The sequence below is a fragment of the Apodemus sylvaticus genome, chromosome X, assembly GCF_947179515.1.
Source record: "Apodemus sylvaticus chromosome X, mApoSyl1.1, whole genome shotgun sequence".
Taxonomy (NCBI): Eukaryota; Metazoa; Chordata; class Mammalia; order Rodentia; family Muridae; genus Apodemus; species Apodemus sylvaticus.
This window is the reverse complement of record NC_067495.1, coordinates 147,898,497-147,920,693: the sequence shown is the minus strand read 5'-3', so window position 1 is coordinate 147,920,693 and position 22,197 is coordinate 147,898,497. Positions and strand designations below refer to the sequence as shown.

Sequence of the window (22,197 nt, the reverse complement as noted above, 5' to 3'; positions counted from 1 at the left end):
TGGGTGCTAAGAACTGAACCTAGGTCATCTGCAAGAGCAGCTCTTAGCTGCTGAGTCTTCCTTCCAGTCCCCAGGCTGCCCAATTATTAGCCACTGTGGCCAATTGGCCCTCATTTTAAAGAAAGAACATATGATCTCTAAGGCCCTGGGATAGTACCTGGAGACAGCCACCCCTCCAGTCTTTGTTGAGATGTTGATTACAGAACATAAAACCCACCATTTCACTGTCTATACTTCAGTGTTTTCAATGGACTCACAGTGCTATGCAGTCATCCATCTGGTGCCAGAACATTTCTGCTGCTCTAAAATGAAGCCTCATGCCGGTTAGCTGTCCCTTCACCTCCAGCTCCAGGCACCCACTCCACTTGCCTTTTGCTCTCGGCTCTGACTTCCATGCAGGAGGTTCTCTATGTGGGCATTCAGTACACATTTGTGATTTTGTCTGTGAACATCCATCGTAAACATGTTTTCTGTATAGAAATGAAGCATTAGGCACTCCTTTTAATTACACACTCATCAGTGAAGTGACGTTTACAATTTGTACAAATCCTTCCGAGACATTGGAAATCAAACAACCTGCTATATAGGACACTGTGATGTTTCCTGGCAATATACAAAAAGATTTTCAGCCCTGACGTCTGTATTTGAACAATGCCATGTTTACCAGTGTTCCCTTTCCCTAGCAGAAACTGGAGCATGGGGTGCTCTGTGCATACTTGAAATCAGCTGGCAGATCCAGTCCTCAGTGGCTGCTGTGGTTGAACTGATGATGGTGCTGACTCCTGGCTTCTAGTGAACCACTGCCTTCCTGTCATTATTGTCCTCTCTGAGAGTGGTTTGAATTTATTCATGAAACTAGTTGGAGCTCAGGTGGTGACAGCAAAATGCATTTAGTAATCAGAGTAAGAGGCAAGCTATTTTCACCTTCCTTAGCAATGCACAGTGCCTAACTAACCCAGAGGATATTAATTGCTCAGCATGCTTTGAGGTGGAGAAGCATACATTTATCAAGACAATGTGTTCAGGTTTGGATTGAGTACCATGAGTTAAAATGCTGCACACATTTCAGGTAGCATCCCTGGTTTGTTCTGGCCTTCTGTGGCACAAGGCCTGGACACAATGCTTACTTGCTTGCACTAAAAAACGATGAATTATTTTCACCAGAGACATTTGGGAATTTGATCATGCATACCAGTAGCTTTGTCCTATGGACTTCCCATAAGCAGTTTTCAGGAATGTTTCAATGGAAATCACAGAAGTGTGAATTTATTTTCATGACCAACAGCTTTACCTTTTGTTTGTTGTGGTCCCAGAGGCCTTCTTCCCAGGGAACTGGGAACACAAGGCTTTGTTAGCATATGTGCAGGTGAGGCCTTTAGTGTTTGATGGTGAGCATGTATTATACATGATTCATTTCAGGGGCCAAGTTTAGTTTGTTTTTAAGTGTGTGTAGATGCATGTTAGGTATATTCATATGTGTGTGCCTGTGAAAATATGTGCATGTGTGGAGGTCAGAGGTCAACTTCAGGTATCATTCCTCAAGAGATGCATAACTTATTTTCTGAGATAGTCTCTGGCAGTGATCCTGGGTTCACCAATTAGGCTTCACTCCAGGGCTGGGAGGCAGAAACAGGTTTTGTTGACTGAGCCATCTTCCCTGAGTCCAAGTAATCAAGAACTGTGCCACAGGCAAAACAGCTGGCACACAATTTAGTCCCCAATGTCAGATTCTGATTATTTTATTTATTTGTTTCTTTGTTTTAAAAATTTGAATTTATTTTATGTGCATTGGTGTTTGTCTGCATTCATGTCTGTGTAAGGGTGGTGGATCCCCAGTAACTGTAGTCACAGACAGCTTTGAGTCACCATGTGGGTGTTGGGAATTGAACCTGGGTCTTTTGGAAGAGCAGTCAGTGCCCTAAACCTCTAAGCTAACATTGAACAAGTCTGTCTCTTTTTCATAAGTAGCTTTGTGCCCTTGGCATTGTTTAGACACAGACACTAGTCCAGACGCAAGGCAAGTGAGTAGCATCATGGCTTTCATGGACACATTTAAGAACAGGGTAGATTTTATGGAACCTCTTTTAAGGCAGACACATTGAGCTTTACCAGACTAAGTTGTCACTGGCGTTCTTTCTTATTCACTTCTACCGAAAATAGTCATGATTTCAAACTGTGAAAACTTATTGCATGCCAGGGAATCCTCTGGGTATATGCCCAGGAAAACTGATGCAGTTCCGATACTTATTCAATTCAGATTTATACTGAGCTTTCCTTCAGAAAACATGGCAACTTCTTACATGTACAAATCAAAGAGAGAGAATAGAATCTATCTTTAAAGAGCAAGTGTGTGTATGTGTGTACACGTGTGTATGTGCGCGTGTGTGTGTGTGTGTGTGTGTGTGTTGGCTGTCAGTGGCTACTTGAGAGAAACTGAGCTTTGTTTATGCCCCAGCTGGAAGGTGGCCCAGCAATTTCTGAAGATCTTAGCCAATCAGCAGGCAGGAAACACACCCCTCTGTAGAGGTGAGTTTACCTTTAGTCTAAACCCCACATGGATTTTCACCAAGTCATAGTCAGCACTATGCACTGGTAATTGGGGGATGGGGACAGACTGGTAATTGGAGAAAGCACTCGCCTAAACTTTAGTTGATGTTTCACTTATTTTATTTTATGTAGCGAGTGGCTGCCATGTTGGACAGGGCTTGCCCGTAGAAGACACTTGTACCTGGAACAGGATAAACAAAGTGAAGTGGGCAGGAACAGAGGCAGAAGTGATTAATTAATCAAGCCTAAAGGCAAGGCTGCTTAAGGGCCCATCAGGCAGTCTCTCCAGGATCGCATGTTTCCATCAAGTCTTTGGCAGGTGCTGGCATACAGCCAGCTCATGGCATTATGGCTAACAGGGGCACATTTTGCCTTGTTTTACAATCTTCATTAAGATACCGCCCTGGCTTCCCACACCACTCCTGGGAAGATGGAGGTCAAGTTTATTTTCTCTTCCCAAAGGAAACAGAGCTAGAGGACAGACCCTGGCTATCTTGGTGTGTTGGATAGAACCAGCACTTTATTCTGTAGAGACTTTCAAGGACATGCAAGGAACAAGTTCACAGGGAAAATTTCTAAAATTCTCTCTTTGACTTTGAAGAAGACTGCTTCAGACAAGTGTTTATCAGCTTGTGGTGTGGTTTTCCTATTAAATTCTTAGTGGCCTTCTGCAGTGAGTTAAGTAATTTTTCTGCTGAATGCTGGAACACTGCTCTCTCAGATTCCAGAGCTTGTGAGTTGTGAACTAGGCCTAAGATGAATCAGCTGATTTCTAAAGAGCATATGGGACGCCTGCTGGCAGCCCAGACAGAGTTGAGTTAGAGCATGGATGGGCAGCGCCAGTGTGATACCCTTTGGTATATGTGGTATATTGTGAGGACACCTGTGCCTATTTGGATTTTAGCTGTGCTGGGTTGTAGGTATGTGTTGTCTTGTGCTGCTGAAAGTGCAAGGCCTCATGCATGTTCCTTAAGGGCCACACTATTAGATTACATTCTTACCCTAGTAGTAGGATTTGAAGTAATCTTAGTGGATCAGGATTGACCTTGAGGGTCAGTGCTTCATTCAGAGATGGTTTGGGCCTGTTGAGTCCAAAGTCAATAAGGAATTAATTAGTAAACATTACAAAATTGTGTCTTATTGCTCTTAACCCCTTACCTAATGACTCGTGGGCAGATATGTCAGGAGCTAGTAAGGGAATAGCCAGTTCTACATGTTATTAGCTCAATATACTGTTGCAGAGTGTGTACCTTTGTTGTTGGGTGGTAAAGTAGGGGGGAGAGTGTTAAAAGAAGACTCAATGGAATGGTAGACTTATGGTTTAAGAGCCACTGATACAGAACCTTGAATTATTGTAAGAAAAGGACATAGACATGATTAAAATTAAAAAAAAAAAAAAGCAAGCAGGCTGTAACCCTGACAGGAAATAGTTAATTCCTGAGACATGATCTGTATTAACAGCTTCCATGTGTGAACTTGTAGAACATATTTATGGTTGAAGATTTAGATATACACACACAAATGGGAGAATATTTCTCTGTCTCTTGCTGGATTTCAGAACATATTTCTTGTCAGTATACAGGTATCCCCAGCTTTTCTAGCACAGAATGTAGTAAGTCACTGTGTGGAAGAGCTACCTTTCACACAGCTGCTCCTCTCTGATGACCACTGCTCTGCCGCCATTTGTTTTTGCTGTTGTAAGCAGAGATACAATAGAGATCTTTGTGCACTCTGATTTATGTCCTTGTTACTATTTTCTCTAATACATATTTAGAAGTGGCATGATTAAGTTGGAAAATGCATATATAAAATATTTAAATGATGAAATAACTACAGACTTCTAGAACCTTGCAAATACAATATGAAGAGTTTGGTTGCTGTACTCAAATCTCTTCAGTGTACATTGGTTACCCAGTCTCAGCACACTGGACTATACTTCCAGCAATCTATGGAATGTTCCCTATGCCATCATCTAAGTCTCTGACTGGTTGTTCAGGACTGGTTGAGGGATTTTGTCTATTTTATGAATGCTTTTCACTTGTTGGACACATCTCTCCACTAAAGTTCATAATTGTCTCAATTATGAAAGAAAGGACAGTGTTCCCTGTCCTTTCTTTCCCCTCTGGTGTCTGTTTTTGGATTTGGTTGAGTTTCAGCTTTTATGTTTTTTTCAACTTTTTCTTAACAGTTTTGAGATTGTATAATCCATATATTTTTACTTGAGAAATACTATTTTTGCTAAAGGAAAATGATTTTTAAATAAATTTTACTTTTGGAACAATTAGATTTGAAAAATTCAAAGCAGCAGAGAATTCTTACATGCACTATACCTATGTTCTCCTGTCATCACTAACATTAGTTTATCTCAAATTAAGAACCTATGTTGGTACTCTGTAACCAATAGGAGCCCAAGTAGTTGCACATTGTGCTACAGAGCTCCTGGCTTTTATCTGAAGTCATTGTCCCCATAGAGTCCCCAGGCAGGGATACTGTTTCAATCTCTCCCTGGTGTCTATGATTTTAACAGTTGAGAAGGGGCCCAGTCAGATGTTTTCAGAATATCCCCCAGTTGGGATTTGTCTGTTGTTCTCCTCATATTTTTACTGAGAATTGGGGAGCGTGAAAAGACCATTAGAAGTTAAGCACCATTTGTTTCTGCTGGTTTGATTGCTTTTAAAAATGGTGTCACCATACCAGGCACAGTGACACACACTGTTAGTCCTAGCACTTGGCAAGCAAAGGCAGAAAGTTATGTATAAGTCTTCATAATTAGTATTAGACCAGCCAGGGCTACATAGCAAGATCTTGCCTCAAAAAAATATAAATATGGTCCCAACATGTAGTCTAGGTTGTCCTAGAACCCACAGCACTCAGTATCAAAGTCAGTAGGACACAGGGATGGATGTGTGGTCCACTTCAGAGGATAGTTTCCCTTATGAACAGCCTTTTGCCCTTGAGTCTTTTCATTTGAGTACAGTTAGAGTGGCTAGTGTACGTCCCAGGGGCCGGCGTGGAGAATGAAGTACCTTGAATTGATAAAATACTTTGTGGAAATCTGGGGTAGAGTGAGAATGCTTAGCTCACTGTCAGTGAGCCTGGAGAATACAGTACCCTTTCTTGCAAAAGCCATAGTCTCAAGAATTCCTGCATGATTGTACCTTTTGTTTCAAGTAGCTGAGTCTTCTACTTTCTAATAAATGGGAACTCTGATTTTCTTTGTCCCCAATCGCTATTGCGATTTGGGAGAAAATACACTGTTTTTAGAAGTACATCGATCCTGTGTATATTAATGTGGTTTTGGATGATTGTCTTTTTAAAAATACATTATTTATTGTTTCATGTATATGTGTGATGTTTGTGGCAGGGGAGGCACAAATGCCACAGCAGGCATGTAAAGATCTGAGAGCAACTTTGTAGAGCTGGGGATTGAACTCAGGTCACCAGACTTTTTCACAGCAATAAGTTCCTTTACTTACAGAGCCATCTTGACAACTCTGATTGTCTTTTGACTTTGTTTGAAGAGTAAGGACTCTTTCAATAGTATGTCACTAAAAATTTTTTCATACAAAGGTATTTTAGAAGTCTATTTTAGTGATAATCTAAAACCATTTACTTATTTATTTGACGTTGAATATTGAACTCTACTACTGAGTTATTCCTTCAGGTAAAGTTCATTCTAATTGACAAAATGATGGTTGTCTGTATTTATGGAGCACACTTTTTGAAACAAGGAATGTGTGTAAACTAGCCTAGCCTTGAACTCACAATCCTGCTTCATCCTTCTTTATGCTGGGATTACAGACATACCCACCAGGCCTCTTCCTAATGGTCAAGGTCTAGGCCAGGTATGTGCAGGTTCTTGGTCTTCTATTCACAAAACTGAAATAAAGGCTTATGTAGATTGCAAAGCAGCAGAGAAATGGCAGAGGTGGCCGGGGCAGGAAGCTGAGAGATCACACGTGCCAATGTGAAGCAGAGGGAATGGGAAGCAAGGCAAGGCTGCAACCCCTCAAAACTGCATTTCTAGATTCCATACACACAAGATCTGGAAGCATTTATCCATCTGTGTTGCTGTGAATGATGTGATTTCTTTTTCCCCCATATGTTATTTTTCTTTGTAATACTAGGGATTGGGCCAGGACTTTGCTTATTCCAAGTAAGCACAATATCACCAAGCCATATTCCTAGTCTAATAATGTTTTTTAAATTAATTTACCCATTGATAAGGTTGTTTCCCATATCTTGGCTACTGTGAATATTGTGCAATGAGTATGAGTGCAGATCCTCTGACATACCAGCCTCAGCTCCCAAGCTTGGAATAACTGGATTGCTTATATGATAATTCTGTGCTTACTTTTCAGGAGCATCCATTTGTTTTCCATATTGATTGTATTAATTTATATTCCTTCCAACAATATGCACAAATTCCCTTTTCTCTACAGCCTCTCCAACACCTGGTATCAGTCATCTCTCTGATACTAAGCATTCACTACGTATACGGTAGAGAAGCTCTGTGAGGAATTTTTGTGATTTGTCTCTGCTCCCATTTCTTTGTCCCTCCCTGCCCTCTCCTTCCTTTCCCTTTTCTTGACAGAGTCTTGCTGTGTAGCACATAGGCAGCCTCTAGATGGTGATAGTTCATGCTTCTGCCATCTGTGTGCTAGTATTAAAGCTAGCTTCATTGTACTTTCAATTTATGTTTCCCCAAAGATTAGAGTTGTTATACACTATCTTTTAATTCATTTGTTGGCCGTAAACATAATTTCTTTGGGGAAAATGTCATTTAATTGCATGGGTTGTTTCCCTAGATATGGTGAAAGCATTTTACTTGGATGCAACCATGTCAGTCTCCTTGTGTTTGTGTCTGTTTTGTGGTGCTGGGAGTTGACTTCCAGCTACACCTCACTGCTGCAGTTTGCTTTGCTGCTTAAGCTTTTGGAATGCTCTTCAGGGAACCGTCAGCCAGACAGACCATGGCCACTACTTCTTTTAGTAGCTCTTCAGAGTTGGGTATTGCATTTAATAAATTGCAAATTAAGTATGACTCGGTTACTGTACTGGAACAAAGGTGTCACTTTGTGTTTTCCCACCAGCAATCCCTGAAGACACTATTCTTAATCCTTTGTGAATTTTCAACTGTCTATTAAGAGTTACATGGGGGTTTATTTCTGGATTGTGTATTTTATGCCACTATTATTTTGCTTTTATTTTTGGCAGCTTTGTAGCAAACAGGTTAATTATCCCTTATACAGATTTTAGATAATTTTGGATTTCTGACTTTTATATTATACTTGCCAACCTGTAGTTTGAAATCAGGGGTATGGTGCCTGTCACTGACCAATGTCTGCCTTGTCATTTTCCACACTGGCCACACATGGTTTTCACTTATTCTGAACTGTGTTCCAAGATCTGTGATATGTGTTTTTTTCTGTTCACTGGGGGCTTGTTTAAAATCTAGTCTCAGACCTGCGACCCTGCTTAGTCATGAAGAGTTTGATTCTCAGCATCCATGGTGGGCTGCTAGCAACAAATCTGTAGCTCCACCTCCTAGGGATCTGACCCCCACTCTGGCCTCCAAGAGCACCTGCACCTATGTCCACAAATACACACATACACTTAATTTTTAAAAATTAAGAATAAATAAAAATTCAAATTTAGAATCTCTATTTGAGACAAAGTGTGTGATATTCAGCTTTCTAAATTAATCCTTTCATACTTAACTCAAGTTTCATGGATTTTCTTGCAAAGTCTATGACTTAATTCTTCTTTGTAGCTGAATAATATTCACACATATACCCCATTTGAAAAGTGCATTTAATCACTGATGGATATCTAGGTTGATTCCATAACTGAGCATACTCACTTACACTATACAGACATGTTGACTGATGTTAGCTATGGGCTCTGTGTTATGAACAGAGAATGAATTTGTCAAATGCATTACTGCATCTATTGTGATAATCATGTACTTTTACAAAGTATCATGTGTTTTTGTTAGTACACTGTATTCCATATATTGATTTAGGATGATTCTTTTATCCTTGGGACTGTTTCTATTTGACAATGGGGAAAGGTGTTTTTAAAATGTTGTCTTATTTGGTTGAAGAATTGTGCCTTTGTGTCTATCAGAAAATGTGTCCGTCAGTTGGTTTTGGAAGGTTACATGTTTCTATGAATTCCACCATTTCTACTGTGGGGCTCCAAAAATGGCCCAGCAGTTAAAAACACTGACTGCTTTTCCACAGAACCTGGCTTTGATTCCTAACACCCACATGGCAGATCACAATCATCTATAACTCCACTTCTAGAGGATTTGACATCCTCTTCTGGCCTCTGAAGGCACTGCATGCATGCCATGCACAAACATACATACGTGTACCCCAAAACACACACACACACACACACACACACACACACACCCCTCAATCATTTCATTTAGATTACCCACTTTCTTGATGAATAGATGTTCATAGCAGACTTTTAAAGTCATTTGTATTTCTGTGATACCAGCTGTATTGTCTCCTCTTTTATTTCTGAGTTTGTTTGGGTTTTCTATCATTTTGATTTTTTACTGTAAATAAAACAAACAAACAAACCTCAGATATTTAAGGCCAGACTCCTATACACAGGAAATTTGAAGCCAGTCTGGACTACATGAGCCTCTGGATCCCACTGATTCATCTGGTCAGACTGCTTCAGGGATTCTCTTACCCCTGGGCTGGCATTAGAAGCTCATGCCACCAAGTGCTGCTTTTCCTAGGTTGGCTGGGGATGCAAACTTGTGTTCTTACACTCACACAATAGGCACTTCATCCACAGAGCAGTCTTTGCAGCCAGTCTGATTTTCTAGTTTCTATTTTATTTCCATTCTGACCTGAAATTTTTTTTTCAAAAATGTTTTGCTATGCTTGGCTTTTCCTTTGTTCTATTTTCTAGCTTTCTGAAGTAAACATGAGGGCTGTTGTGATGGAGACTTTCCTGTCAGGACTGATTTCAGTTTAAGTATACCGTGTTTCCACTTGCCCTTTCTCTGGATACTGTTTGGTTTCCTTCTGTGTTTGTTGACTTACTGATTGTTGAGAAGAGTGTTGTTTAATTTTACATTTTTGTGAGCTATCTCTCACCATTTAGTTTTAGTTTCCTGCTGTCGTAGTCAGAAAAAAGACTTGATATGATCCTACTCTTCTGTAATCATTGCTGGGATGTGCTTTGTGTGTTAACGCATGATCTGTGATATTCCCTGTGTGCGCATTTGCAAAGAATGGTCTGTAAATACTTGTTAGGTCCACTGTTTTCTTGCTATGTTTAGATCATTCATTTGATGATTGAAGTTTCCTATTACTGTGTTACATTCTTTGTTCATATCTGTTAATGATTGCCATATACATTTGGGTGCCTGATGATGGAAATATATATATCACACACATTTTGACTTGTTGATCAAGTAGCCCTTTTGCATTATGTAATGATCTGTTTCTATCATGTTGGAGTGTTTTGGCTTGTTGCCTGTTTTTTCCTGGTGTAAGTTTAGTTACTTTTGATTTTTGTTTACATTTGCATTCCCATCCCCTTATTTTTTTAAATGACAAAGACAATATCAAGAGTATATTGTAGGGGCTAGAGAGATGGCTCAGAGGTTAAGAGCACTGTCTGCCTTTTTAGAGGTCTTAAGTTCAATTCCCAGCAACCACACTGTGGCTTACAATCATCTGTAATTGATAGGATACCCTCTTCTGATGTGTCTGAAAATGGGTACAATGCACTCATATACATAAAGTAAATAAATAAATCTTAAAAAAGATTTTTAAAGATTGTATTTTAACATCTACTTCAGTGGTTGAACACTTGCCAGTACATTCTAGGTCCTAGGTGCAGTTCTCAGAACCATGAATTATAATAGTAAGGATTAAGAAAATATTACAATGATACTGTTCATTCTAAAAACCACCTAAACAACATTGTCTTCTTCTTTGTAGGATATGGAGACTTGGATGGTCTTAATCTGGAGGATGCACTGAAAGAAACTTCCTCAGTAAAGCGTGAGTCAAGCAAACAAGTCTACAAAGGAAGCACTAGTGGTCTACTATGGTCCACATTCACCATCTTACCTTCAGAAACACACACACACACACACACACACACACACAGGAGTAGCTGTATCTCCATCCTACTGTTTGTTTCTGCTTACATGTGCAAGGCTTGTGTCATCTAGTCATATGTGTGTTATCTTCCTTTTTCATTTAGTGTCAAATCCATGAGAGAATGTGCATCTGCCTTAGCCTCTTCCCTGCTGTACAAAAAGAGAACTTTGACCTGATTCATTTCTCTCATTTTTTTTTGTTTTGAGACAGAGTTTCTTGATTTAGCTAGCCCTGGCTGTCCTGAAATTCTCTGTACCCACCAGGCTGGCTTGGGGCCTGTGCTAACTCTTAGCCACTAATCTTCATTTCTAGTTTCAGAACCCATGTCATTTTATCATTCTTCAGTGTGATCTACAATGGTCTTAGGGACTGATACCAACGCTATTCTCATGATGTGACTTTTGCAAACCATAAAGTAGCTGATATTTTACAATCTGCTACTCCCCTCTCCCTTCAGAGAGATGGGACCACTTCAGCACCACAACTAGGAGGCCAGTAACAACCAGAGCCCCAGCAAATCCAGCAGGTAACAAGGCTTGCATGAAATGGGAAGTGAGGAAGGCAAGATTCATCTGAGAAGCAAAGTGAAGAGGGACTCAGTGGAACTTGATCCGGGACAGTAGTAGAAGGAGCTTTGTAGTTTTTAGCTGCACATATGAAAAGCCAGCAAAGGCATCCATCTGAATGTTAGATGTAATTTAACAGAATCTTATCTGGGCAGTACATTTTACTTCCCTATTGCTTTGGATAATGATGATGGCTGCCAGACACCAGGTACAGGAGGCAGAAGGGATGAACTGGACCTGACTGAGGCCCCAGGCCATCCCTATAGCTCCCCTGTGTCATAACTACAGTACAAACACCACCCATTCCTAGTCTAGCAGAGTGGGACAACCTCAGGTCATAGGAAAACTCTTCAATGAAGATGCTCAAACATTTTCTCTAAATGCTCTATGTTTTTGAAGATCTCAAGAGAATTTGTTTATATGGGTCACATCTATAAATATTTCTCATCTGAGAACTTAAAATGGAAAAACTGTTATTAATTTAAAGAAAATAAAAAGCCATATGCATCGACATATGTGGCAGATTTTTATGAGAAATAACTATGCTTATAAGATGAAAACACAATTTAGAGTGATGAGTGACATTTTTCTGTAATGTCTGGCTTGAATAGAATACACCTGGATTCTTTGTGTGTGTGGTGCTGTGAGACAGACTATTACTATGGAGCCCAGGATGACCTGGGACTCACTATGTAGACCACAATTTACTAAATAGGCCAGACTGGCCTCAATCTCACAGAGATTTATCTACCTGCCTCTCTCCCCCACCCCTTTTCCCTGTGCTGGGAATAAAGATGTGTATCACCACACCAGGCTCCACCTGGATTCTTACATCTGTATCTGTACTGAGCTGTTATAAGTTCCTGAGGTCCAATGCAATATGTGAAGAAAATCTAGGCTCATGCAGATATATAATAGAAAAATGAAAAGGAACTTAATACGTTTTTTTTAGTTTCATTCATTCATTCATTCACTCTATATCCAATTGCTGCTAGTTTCCCTGCCCCACCTCACACAGTTTCTCCCACAGTCTCTCCCTCTATCTCCTCTCCCCTTCTCCTCTGAAAGGGTGGGGCCCCCAGGGTATCTACCCCGACCCCTGCCACATCAAGCCTCTGCAGGGCTACATGCATCCTCTTCCACTAAGGCTAGACAAGGTAGCCTAGCCAGGGAAATAGGATTCATAGGCAGGCAACAGCTTTAGGAATAGCCCCTCCTCCAGTTGTTTGGGGACCCACATGACCAAGCTGCACACCTGCTACATATATGCAGGGGGGGGGCTAGAACCAGCTTGTATATGCTTCCTATTTGGTGGTTCAGACTCTGGGAACCCCAAGGGTCCAGATTAGTTGACATTTTTGGTCTTCCTTTGGAGTCCATGTCCTCTTCTGGTCTCTCAATCCTTCCCCCAATACTTCCATATGACTCTCTGAGCTCCATCTAATATTTGACAGTGTGTCTTTGCATCTGTTTCAGTTAATTGCTTTTGAGCTCAGTTGAGACATTCTTTTCAGATAGGACACCAAAGCCTGACCAGTGGTTGTTTCTCCCAGAATAAATGCAGTGTGGAACATGAAGTGTATCTGTGAGACCTCCTCACTCAGCTCCATTGAGGGCCACTGGACTCTTCTGAGTTTTAAATGTATCTTCTGCCTATTTGAGGTTTGCTAGCACTGTACACTGGTCACTTGGAAACACTGGTACCCTGACTAATGTACACAGTGCCCATATTTCACTATATTGTATTACAGAATTACACCGATTACTATTGCCACCTACCTCATTGAAAAAAAAACCTTTAGCAAGCCATATGAGGTGGCATACACCTATAATCCCAGCACTGTGGAGGCAGAGGCAGAGACAATACCCAAAGTTTGAGGCCAGTCCTGTTCTATATTGCAAGTTCCAGGATAGCCAAGATTGCAATAACAGGATCACTTGTCCAAAAACAACTAAACAAATAAATGATGAATAAAACAATAATTTTAAAAATCAGCTAGATGTTGAAAAGCTGTTCAAATCACAGTCACCAGAAAGGTTTTTGAAAATCCTATATTTTAATTTAAATTCCAAGTTTTGTTATTGGAAGCAGATATGGTCAGGGAGGCTGGAGGGATGATTCAGCAGTGAAAAGCACTAATTTCTCTTTCAGAGGATGACCTGGTCTGTGAGCACCCGCATGGCAGCTCACAGCTGGCTACAGTTCCAGTGCATCTAACTTCAGAGTCATGGAAGTGTAGCACACATTCACTTGCAGGCAAATCACTCATATACATAAAGAATTTGGAACCTCCGATCCTATCAGGGTTTGTGTTCAGGTAATTCATAGGTAATTCGTGAATAGAATGAAATTCTATTCATTTGCAAGGAAATGTCTGACATATATTTAACTTGGCATAACAGTTGTTATTTAAACTAAATCTTTAGGTGGTAGTCTTGTGTTCTGTAATTCAAGGAAAACTATCTGCAGAGAGAAGTGCCTCATGCTAAGAGTATGTCAGTCTGTGTGTTTAGGGTGCTCTTTAAACCATTTGAACACACTTCTATGTCAATGAGAATTTTTATTTTATTTACTTAGTCTGAGACAGGGTTCCACTGTGTAGCCCCAACTGATGTCGGACATGCCATTGCAGACCAGGATACCTTTGAATCACAGAGATCAGGCTGTCTATACTTTCTAAGTCTGGTGTTAAAGGTGTGCACAACAACCAGGCCATACTTAAATAAAAATATTTTTACGTTTTAGTAATTTTCCAGTGCTGCTAACCATACTACCCTAAATAAATTTAGCAGTTTAAAGAAATATTCACTTTTCTTTTACATTTCCCTATAATGAGTCTCAAATTTATTTTTATCCAGTGTTTTAAAATTGAAATCTTATTTTGGTTTGGCTTTGGTTTGGGGAAACTTTTATTTATTTCCTTTTTTCATAGCCTTGCTATGTAGCAAGCTAGCCTCCAATTTGCCTTTCTTCTCCCTCTGCCTCCTTGGTACTGAGGTTAAGGCATGGCAATCCTATCTGACAATACTACATTTTAATTTGTAGTTCATCATAGCTTAAGTCCCATGTTCTCTTCACGTAGGTTCCCACAGATAACTTCTTGTACTCTCTTGGCACGTAGATGCAGTCTGTCCATTTTGCAGTTTTATTTGTACACCCAAATAGCATTTGGTGGCTTGTGAATGTGCTGTTCTAGTCAGATACTACACAGTGCCATCACCGAAAACACTCCATGATCCCATTGTACAAGCACAGCTGTCTGCCTTAGGTCTAGCCTCCTTTCTCCACTCCTTCCTTCCCTAATCCCGCTAATCTGTTTTCCATTTGTAAAATGTCATTTCAAAAAGGTTATATAAATGTCCTGTGCTATGTTGAGCTTAAAGAAGGATGAATCAGAAATGTCTGTCCATCAGTGGAACAGTTAGAGGGCATGCTTGTAATAATAGTGGGTTTTCTCCTTTCTCCCATTTGATTTTACGTGGGTCTCCAAGCTTATGTGGTGGTTAATGTATTGAGGGTCTGTTAACATTTAGTGTCTTTCCCTCTTAATTAATGGTCCTCAGAGAGATACTTCACAGACTTACCTGACAATATGATTTACTGATTTACCATATACTTCTTTATCCAATGAAGTTGACCATCAGGATTAACCATCATAGGTCCAATTTAGCTTTATTCTTTGCTTAGTGTCTCCTACAAAGCAGCAGTCCAGATATCAGTCGATGCCAAGGTGTCGATTGAAAGCATACGTTTTGTGAGCTTCTGTTTTGTCCCCTGATAGGGATGAATGACCACAACCTTTGCTGCTTAAACAACAGAAATTCATCTTATAATCATTAAGATAAAAAATGCAGAATGAATAGGATAGGCTGCAGTAAGCATATTAGCAAGGCTGCATTCCTTTTGGAGGTTCTATGGGGGAGTGTTATCTCCCCCTTTGCCATCCACATTCTTTGGCTTACTTCTTTCATCTTCAGAACCACGGACATGCCAGTGTTGTCCTTTTTCAGTTCGTCTGTTTTTGTGTACCTTTTTGCAGCCCAGGCTGATTTAAAACTCATTATTTAGTACAAGCTGCCATCCAACTCCTGATCCTCCTGAGTCTGCTTGTCAAATTCTGGGATTATAAGTGTGTACCACCTTACTTGGCTCTTATGGATGTTCTATGCATATAGTCCTGTTACCTACAGACAGTTTTCAGCATCCCTTTCTTGTTCTGCTAGTACTTCTGGTACTGTACTGAATTGGTAGAGTGGGCATGATTGCCTTATTCCTCAGGTTAGGACTAAAAGAGCTGAAGGGGTTTGCAATCTCATAGGAAGAACAATGATATCAGCCAACCCGAACCCTGAGAACTCCCAGGGACTAAGCCATCAATGAAGGGGTACACATGGCTTTAGCTGCATATATAGCAGAGGATTGCCTAGTCAGGAATCAAGGAAAGGAGAGGCCCTTGGTCCTATGAAGGCCTAATAGATGCCCCATTGAAGGGGAATCAAGGGTGGGGAGGTGGGAAGGGATGGGTGACAGAACACCCTCATAGAAGTAAGGGGAGGGAGCATGGGATAGGGGCTACCAGGGAAGGGAGAACTGGGAAAGGCTAACATTTGAAATGTAACTAAAGAATATATCCAATTAAAAAATTAATAACAAACAGAAAGAAAAAAAGAAGAAAAGCTTTCAGTGTTTCCCCCTTGACTATGATGTTCCCTGTTCCCTAATCCTATGTGGTTATCATTCAGTTCAGTTACATTACTTTCTTCATAGTTACTTTTCTTGTTGCTATAAGAAAATACCAGGACAAATGGCACTTAAGGCAGAGTTATTTTTGCCCAGTTTGAGTGATGCTCAGCTCACACTGTTCCTTGTGTACTGGCTACGATCTCAGCCCAAAGAACCATGCCATCTACTGTGGGTGGTTCTTTTCCACACAATTAACTTAGTCAAGATAATCTCCTACCAAATAGCCAGAGGCCTGTCTCAGGTGGTTCTAGAGCTCACTGAGTCAACAACTCAGGTTAACCACGACAGCTTCTATGGCTAATATGTGGAGACTGTTCATCAAAAAAATGTTAAATTTTGTCAATTTCTCTTTCTATATCTACTTGGATGATCGCATGATTTTATGCTTACTATTTTTTTTTTTTTTGAGATAGGGTTTCTCTGTGTAGTCCTGGCTGTCCTGGAACTCACTCTATAGACCAGGCTGGCCTCGAACTCAGAAATCCGCCTGCCTCTGCCTCCCAAGTGCTGGGATTACAGGCGTGCGCCACCACCACTCTGCTATGCTTACTACTTTTAATGTTAAATGATTTAATTTATGTTGAGAAATCCTGTGCCCCAAGCATAAATCCAGTTTTGATCATAGTGTGCAAACTTTTAAATGTGATGTTGAATTCTGTTTGCTAATGTTTCCTTGATGATTTTTGCCTCTATTCATGTACTTTTGCTTGTTTTTGGCATTCTTGTCTGGCTTCGCATGAGGGTCATGCTGTTCTCATGAAGTGAATTTGGAGTTATTTCCTCTTCTTCAAATCTGCAAGAATTTGAGAAGGATTAGCTTTAATTTTTCTTTGAATTCTTCAAAGAATTCATTTTTATAGCCTACTGTTACCTGGATATTTCTTTGTTGTGAGGTCTTTGATTATTCTAATTATAATTTATCCATTTATATTATGATTTTTCATAATCATCTTAATAGTTTGTGTGCTTCTAGAACTCTATCCATTTCTTCTAGCTTGTCTGATTTGTTGGAACCTATTGGCCATTGTAGTTTCTTATGATCCTTTGTATTTATTTAGTATTCATTGCAATGTCTCCTGTCCCATTTATAATTTTGAGTCATTAGAGTAGAAATAAAGGTTTTCGATCTTGTTTACTTTTTTCAAAAATCAACTCCAGATTTCCTTCCTTTCCTCTCCTCTGCCTTGTTTTTCCCCTTTTGTTTTGTGGAACAACCTAGGACCTCTGTGTAAATGTATGATTACCTCTGAACTACCCCTCCAGCCAACCAGAACCTTAGATGTGTTAAAGCTTCCTGTTGGTTTTCTTGTCTAGAATTCTTTGTTTTTACCCCTGCACCTTCTGTGCCACTTCTTCCTCTTCCTCTCTCTTTTGAAACTGAGTCTTACTATCTTGGCAAGTAGTCCTAGCTGACTCTCAAATACGAGGTCCTCCCACCTCAGTTTCCTGAGTGCTGGTCAAGCACCAGTTCCAGCTTCTTAACAGCTTTTCCTCTTATGGGCCATGTTTCTGTTGTCAAATGTGTGAACTCTTTACAAAGCATTCCGTTTTGAAACACTTCCTTCTGAAAATTTTATGGTTTAATATTTAAGCATATATAATCTATCCATTTGTAGTTAATTTTATATAAAATGAAACCCATTGCTTCTCATTTCAGAAGATATTTCAGTACCTTTTGCTGAAAAGATTTGTTCCTTCTTTGAGTTCCTTTGCATATGTATAAAAAAATCACTTGAGCAGATCTGAGGTCTTTTGAGCCTTCATTCTGTTTTGTTGCCTGTATCTATCTATCTGCCACATCTTTGACAAATGTTAACTATAAAATGAGCCTTAATATTAGGTAGAGTGATTCATCCCACTTTATTCTTTTTAAGGTTTTAAAAAGCTAATCTAAGATTCTGCCTTCCCCCCCCAAAATTTTACATCAAATTTGACTATTTCTGGAAAGAAACAATCAGTGGGACTTCTATAGGCTTGCCTTGAACATAGAGAACAGTGTGGGAGCTGATGTTGTCACTCTGGTGCATTTTCCAGTGTGTGTGTGTGTGTGTGTCTTTATTTTGGATCCTCTTTGTTTTATATCTTTCAATCTTTAGGTTCACTTCACCTGTTTTAAATACTTTGCTTCCCGAGACACTACTGAAGTGAGTTACATAGCATCAACGTGTGATGACCATACAGCATCCAAAATCCACCACTCACAAAGCAGAACTTCCTGCACTCTGTGAAATTAGAATGGTGGAAATGAGATGCTTTGCTCCTGATCACACAGAAAGAAAATCCAGTCCTTAACCAACAAGACTGAGAAGTGCTTTCTGGAGGACAGTCTTGAAACTGCAGTAGTTCTCCTTTATTCTGGGCATGACTCAGCTGCTCACATTGTATCCACACTCAGGAAGCACACAGACAGACAGGAAGTGGGCTAGTGAAGCTCAAATGTCAGCTTTCAGTGACATATTTCTAAAAGCAGGGCTCAGTGTCCCAATGCATGAGCCTGTAGGGTCATTTCACATTTGAACTACAACACCCATTCACTGGACTTGTGCCCATTTCTTGTTTTGTAACATTGCAGGCTAGTTGTTTGGAAAACCTTGTTTTACTTTTTTTCTTTTTCTTTTTGGTTTTTGGTTTATTTCTTTGAGGCAGGGTTTCTCTTTGCTGGAACTCACTATGTGGACCAGGCTGTCTTCAAATTCAGAGATCCTCTTGCCTCTGCTTCTCGGAGTGCTGGGATTAAAGGTATGCATTGCTACCAACTCCAAGATCTTTTCATGTCAGTGGCCTAATTATATGATTTTTTTCTTTCGCCTGTGTATTGGTTTATTTTCAGGTCTTATCTAGCTAAGGTGGCATGTTTCCCATGGTCTGAATAACCCTTACCTTGCCCCTCCTTCTTGGCAATCGAAACCCCAAGGCCCTTCATTCATTGTGACATCATATATATATATATATATATATATATATATATATATATATATATATATATATATATATATATATATATTCCCTCCTCTCTCCTACCTCCTCTTTTTTGTTTGCTTTTTTTCTTTTGTGCACCTCATGAATGCCTTGTGCCTAAGACGGACAAAAGAGGAGGTCAGATCTCATGGAACTGGAGTTACAAACAGTTGTGAGTGGCCATGTGAGTGTTGGGAATTGAACATGGATCTAAGCAACCAGTGCTCTTAACCACTGAGCCAGGTCTCTGGCTCATATCCATTTATTTCTTTTGATGCTTGTACTTTCATATCCAGGAAATATCTACAAATACAATATCATAAATATTTTCCAAAATGTTTTTTGCTGGGTGTTAAAAAAACTAGTTCTTTAGATCTTTAATCTACTTACATATGGTATAGCATGATGGTCAAATTTGCTTCTTTGTATGTGGGTTCATGGTATTTTCCTCTTGTGTTCTGGCTTTAGCATTGTCATTAACTTTCCCTTTGAATGTCTTCAGGACTAGGACCAATTTTGGCAAATCCTAAAGTTTAAAAAAGGAACTCAAGTATATGTGTCAGTGTGTATGTCTGGGTCTCTCTCTTTCTCTTTGTGTGTGTGTGTGTGTTTGTTTGTGTTTGTGTGTGTGTCTGTGTGTATCTCTGTGTGTGCATGTATCTCTGTGTATGTATCTGTGTTTGTGTGCATGTGTATGTGTCTGTGTTTTAACTTCTTTCAGTTTGTAAGCCAATTCTCTGTACATCACATATAGCATATAAGACAGTTCTCTGTACATTACAGAAAATGCCAGCTTATTCATCTCTGGGCATTTTTATCTGCTTGTTCAGGTCTTGGATTAATAGTGGAGGAAACTAAAGCTCTAAGGTCTTAGGGATCATGCTTAAGCTCCAGAATTCCCTATTCAATGTGGGCAGCAGATCTGGGCTCATGTAAAGTGGTGAGATGTGGGCTACATTTGTCTCTCAGTCCCTAACCTATAAAGAAGGATGATTAGCATCTCCTTCACTTAAACCTTTTCTATTTCTTTGCCATCTTTTTGCAAGTAATTATGAGGTTATATAGGAATTTTAAGTACTAAGAGTAGTCTATTCATGCTCTGTCTTTCTTAAACTATGATGTAGGTATACATTTTATTACTAAGCATATGACTCTTGCTGTTTTCCCTCCCACTTTTAGAGAGATGGGACCATGTCACCACTACAACTAGAAGGCCAGGAACAACTAAAGCACCATCAAATCCTATGGGTAAGAAAGACTCTCTGAGGAGAGAAGGAAGGAAGGATTTTCTACATCAGCTAGTGGGTATTCTTGTTAGCATTTCTACTGCGGTAACTAAACACCATGATCAAACATAACTTGGGAAAGAAAGGTTTTATTTGGCTTATGCTTCCACATCACTCCTTATCACTGTGGGAAGTAAGGACAGAAACTCCAACAAGGTAGGAATCTGAAGACAAGAACTTCTGCAGAGGCCATGAAAGGGGACCGCTTACTGGTTTGCTCAGCTTGCTTTCTTATAGAACCCAAGACCACCAGCCTAGGGATGGCCCACAGTGGGCTGGGTCCTTCCCCATTGATGGATAATTGAGAAAATGCCTAAGAGCCTGAGCTTATGGAAGCATTCTCTCAAATGGGGTCCCCTCCTTTTAGATGACGCTAGCTTGTGTTGACATAAAAACAAGCCAGCACAGTCGTGATTGTTTCTTTTGTTCTGTGGTCCCCAGAACTAGGTGGGTTTGACTTGGAAGATGCCTTGGACGATCGAAATGATCTAGATGGCCCCAAAAAGCCAAGTGCAGGAGAAGCAGGAGGTAAGTCTAGAGGCTTGACATCATAGGCCAGTGCTACGGTTCCTGGAAGGGTCTGTCCTGTTACCTGTAATAACATTCTGAGCCATCTAGAGTTCTGTAGATCCAGGCCACTTCAAGTTGTATGAGAGCCCTACAATAGTAATGCTGATATGTTTTGATCTCAAGATTCTCCAAATTCCTGGGACTCTCAATAACTTTTGTCTATGTGGATCATATCTATCCATGTTTATCATCTGTATATTTAATTTTTTAAATAATCAGTATTATTAGTGTAAAATGATTAATATTAAACCAATACATATTAACATAAATAGCACATTGTATGAGAAATTTCTGTGTGGCAAGATAAAAACTATTTAGTGAATAGCATTATTTTACATTTCTTAGAAATTTCTAGAATGTCAGTCTTTCTAGGAGATAACTGGACTTTCATATTGAGACATACAGCTTAAAAGCTGTCCTCTGACATACATATGTGTATTGCGACATATGCATACACACACACACACACACACACTTGAATATGATTACATTAAAAGGGTTTTAAAATAAACATATAAATGAAAAGTGCATTTTAATAAAAAATGTTTAGTAACCTTCCCTCACTCAGGTTCCCTTTAATTACTTTTCTGGTTACCCTGACCAAATGTCCAGCAAGCAAAGTGAAGAGGAAGGATTCATTCAGCTTCTCATTTCAGAAGTGATGGGGCCCAATATGACTCAGCTGCTCACATTGTATCCACACTCAGGAAGCACACAGACAGACAGGAAGTGGGCTAGTGAAGCTCAAATGTCAGCTTTCAGTGACATATTTCTAAAAGCAGGGCTCAGTGTCCCAGTGCATGAGCCTGTAGGGTCATTTCACATTTGAACTACAACACCCATTCACTGGACTTGTGCCCATTTCTTGTTTTGTAGCATTGCAGGCTAGTTGTTTGGAAAACCTTGTTTGCTTGAGGTTTATCAAATTTCAGAGTAATGCCACACACTAAATCTAAAACCAAAATCTAATTAGCTGCTAATACCACCAACACTACTGGCGAAAGTATTTAGTAGGATACTATTAGAGTCATAGTAGCTTATAAAGGCTTCACTCGAAATCTTGTTGATGAATACCATCAGTGGTTGTCCTAAACCAATGGACTCATTTCATTCAGTTGTAAGAAATGCTTCCCAAATAATAATGTTGGTAGAGCATTCATTCTGCCTGGCAAAAGTGGTCTCATGACACAAAGCTGATAAAGCCAACTAAGAAAAGGTTCAGTGACACAAGGGACTTTTGCAAATCACCCTCAGTACTTTGGAATACAGTGGAAAGGCTTTAAGCACATTTTGCATAGGATGTTCAGAAAGATGTGTACTTAATAGTTGAACTATAAGGAATAATGATTCTGCTTCTTGTATTGGTTATCTATGATTGTGTCACA

The 22,197-nt window shown here is 39.8% G+C and overlaps 1 protein-coding gene across 1 annotated transcript in view; it reads left to right on the top strand.

The window, feature by feature from the left end:
• The window catches only part of Cd99l2 (CD99 molecule like 2), an 88,765-nt gene that overhangs the window by 43,959 nt on the left and 22,609 nt on the right, over positions 1 to 22,197 (top strand). The window contains exons 2-4 of the mRNA XM_052170139.1: positions 10,524 to 10,586; positions 20,136 to 20,204; positions 20,684 to 20,770. Coding sequence (XP_052026099.1) covers positions 10,524 to 10,586; positions 20,136 to 20,204; positions 20,684 to 20,770 — 219 coding nt within the window. The remainder of the gene's footprint in view (positions 1 to 10,523; positions 10,587 to 20,135; positions 20,205 to 20,683; positions 20,771 to 22,197) is intronic.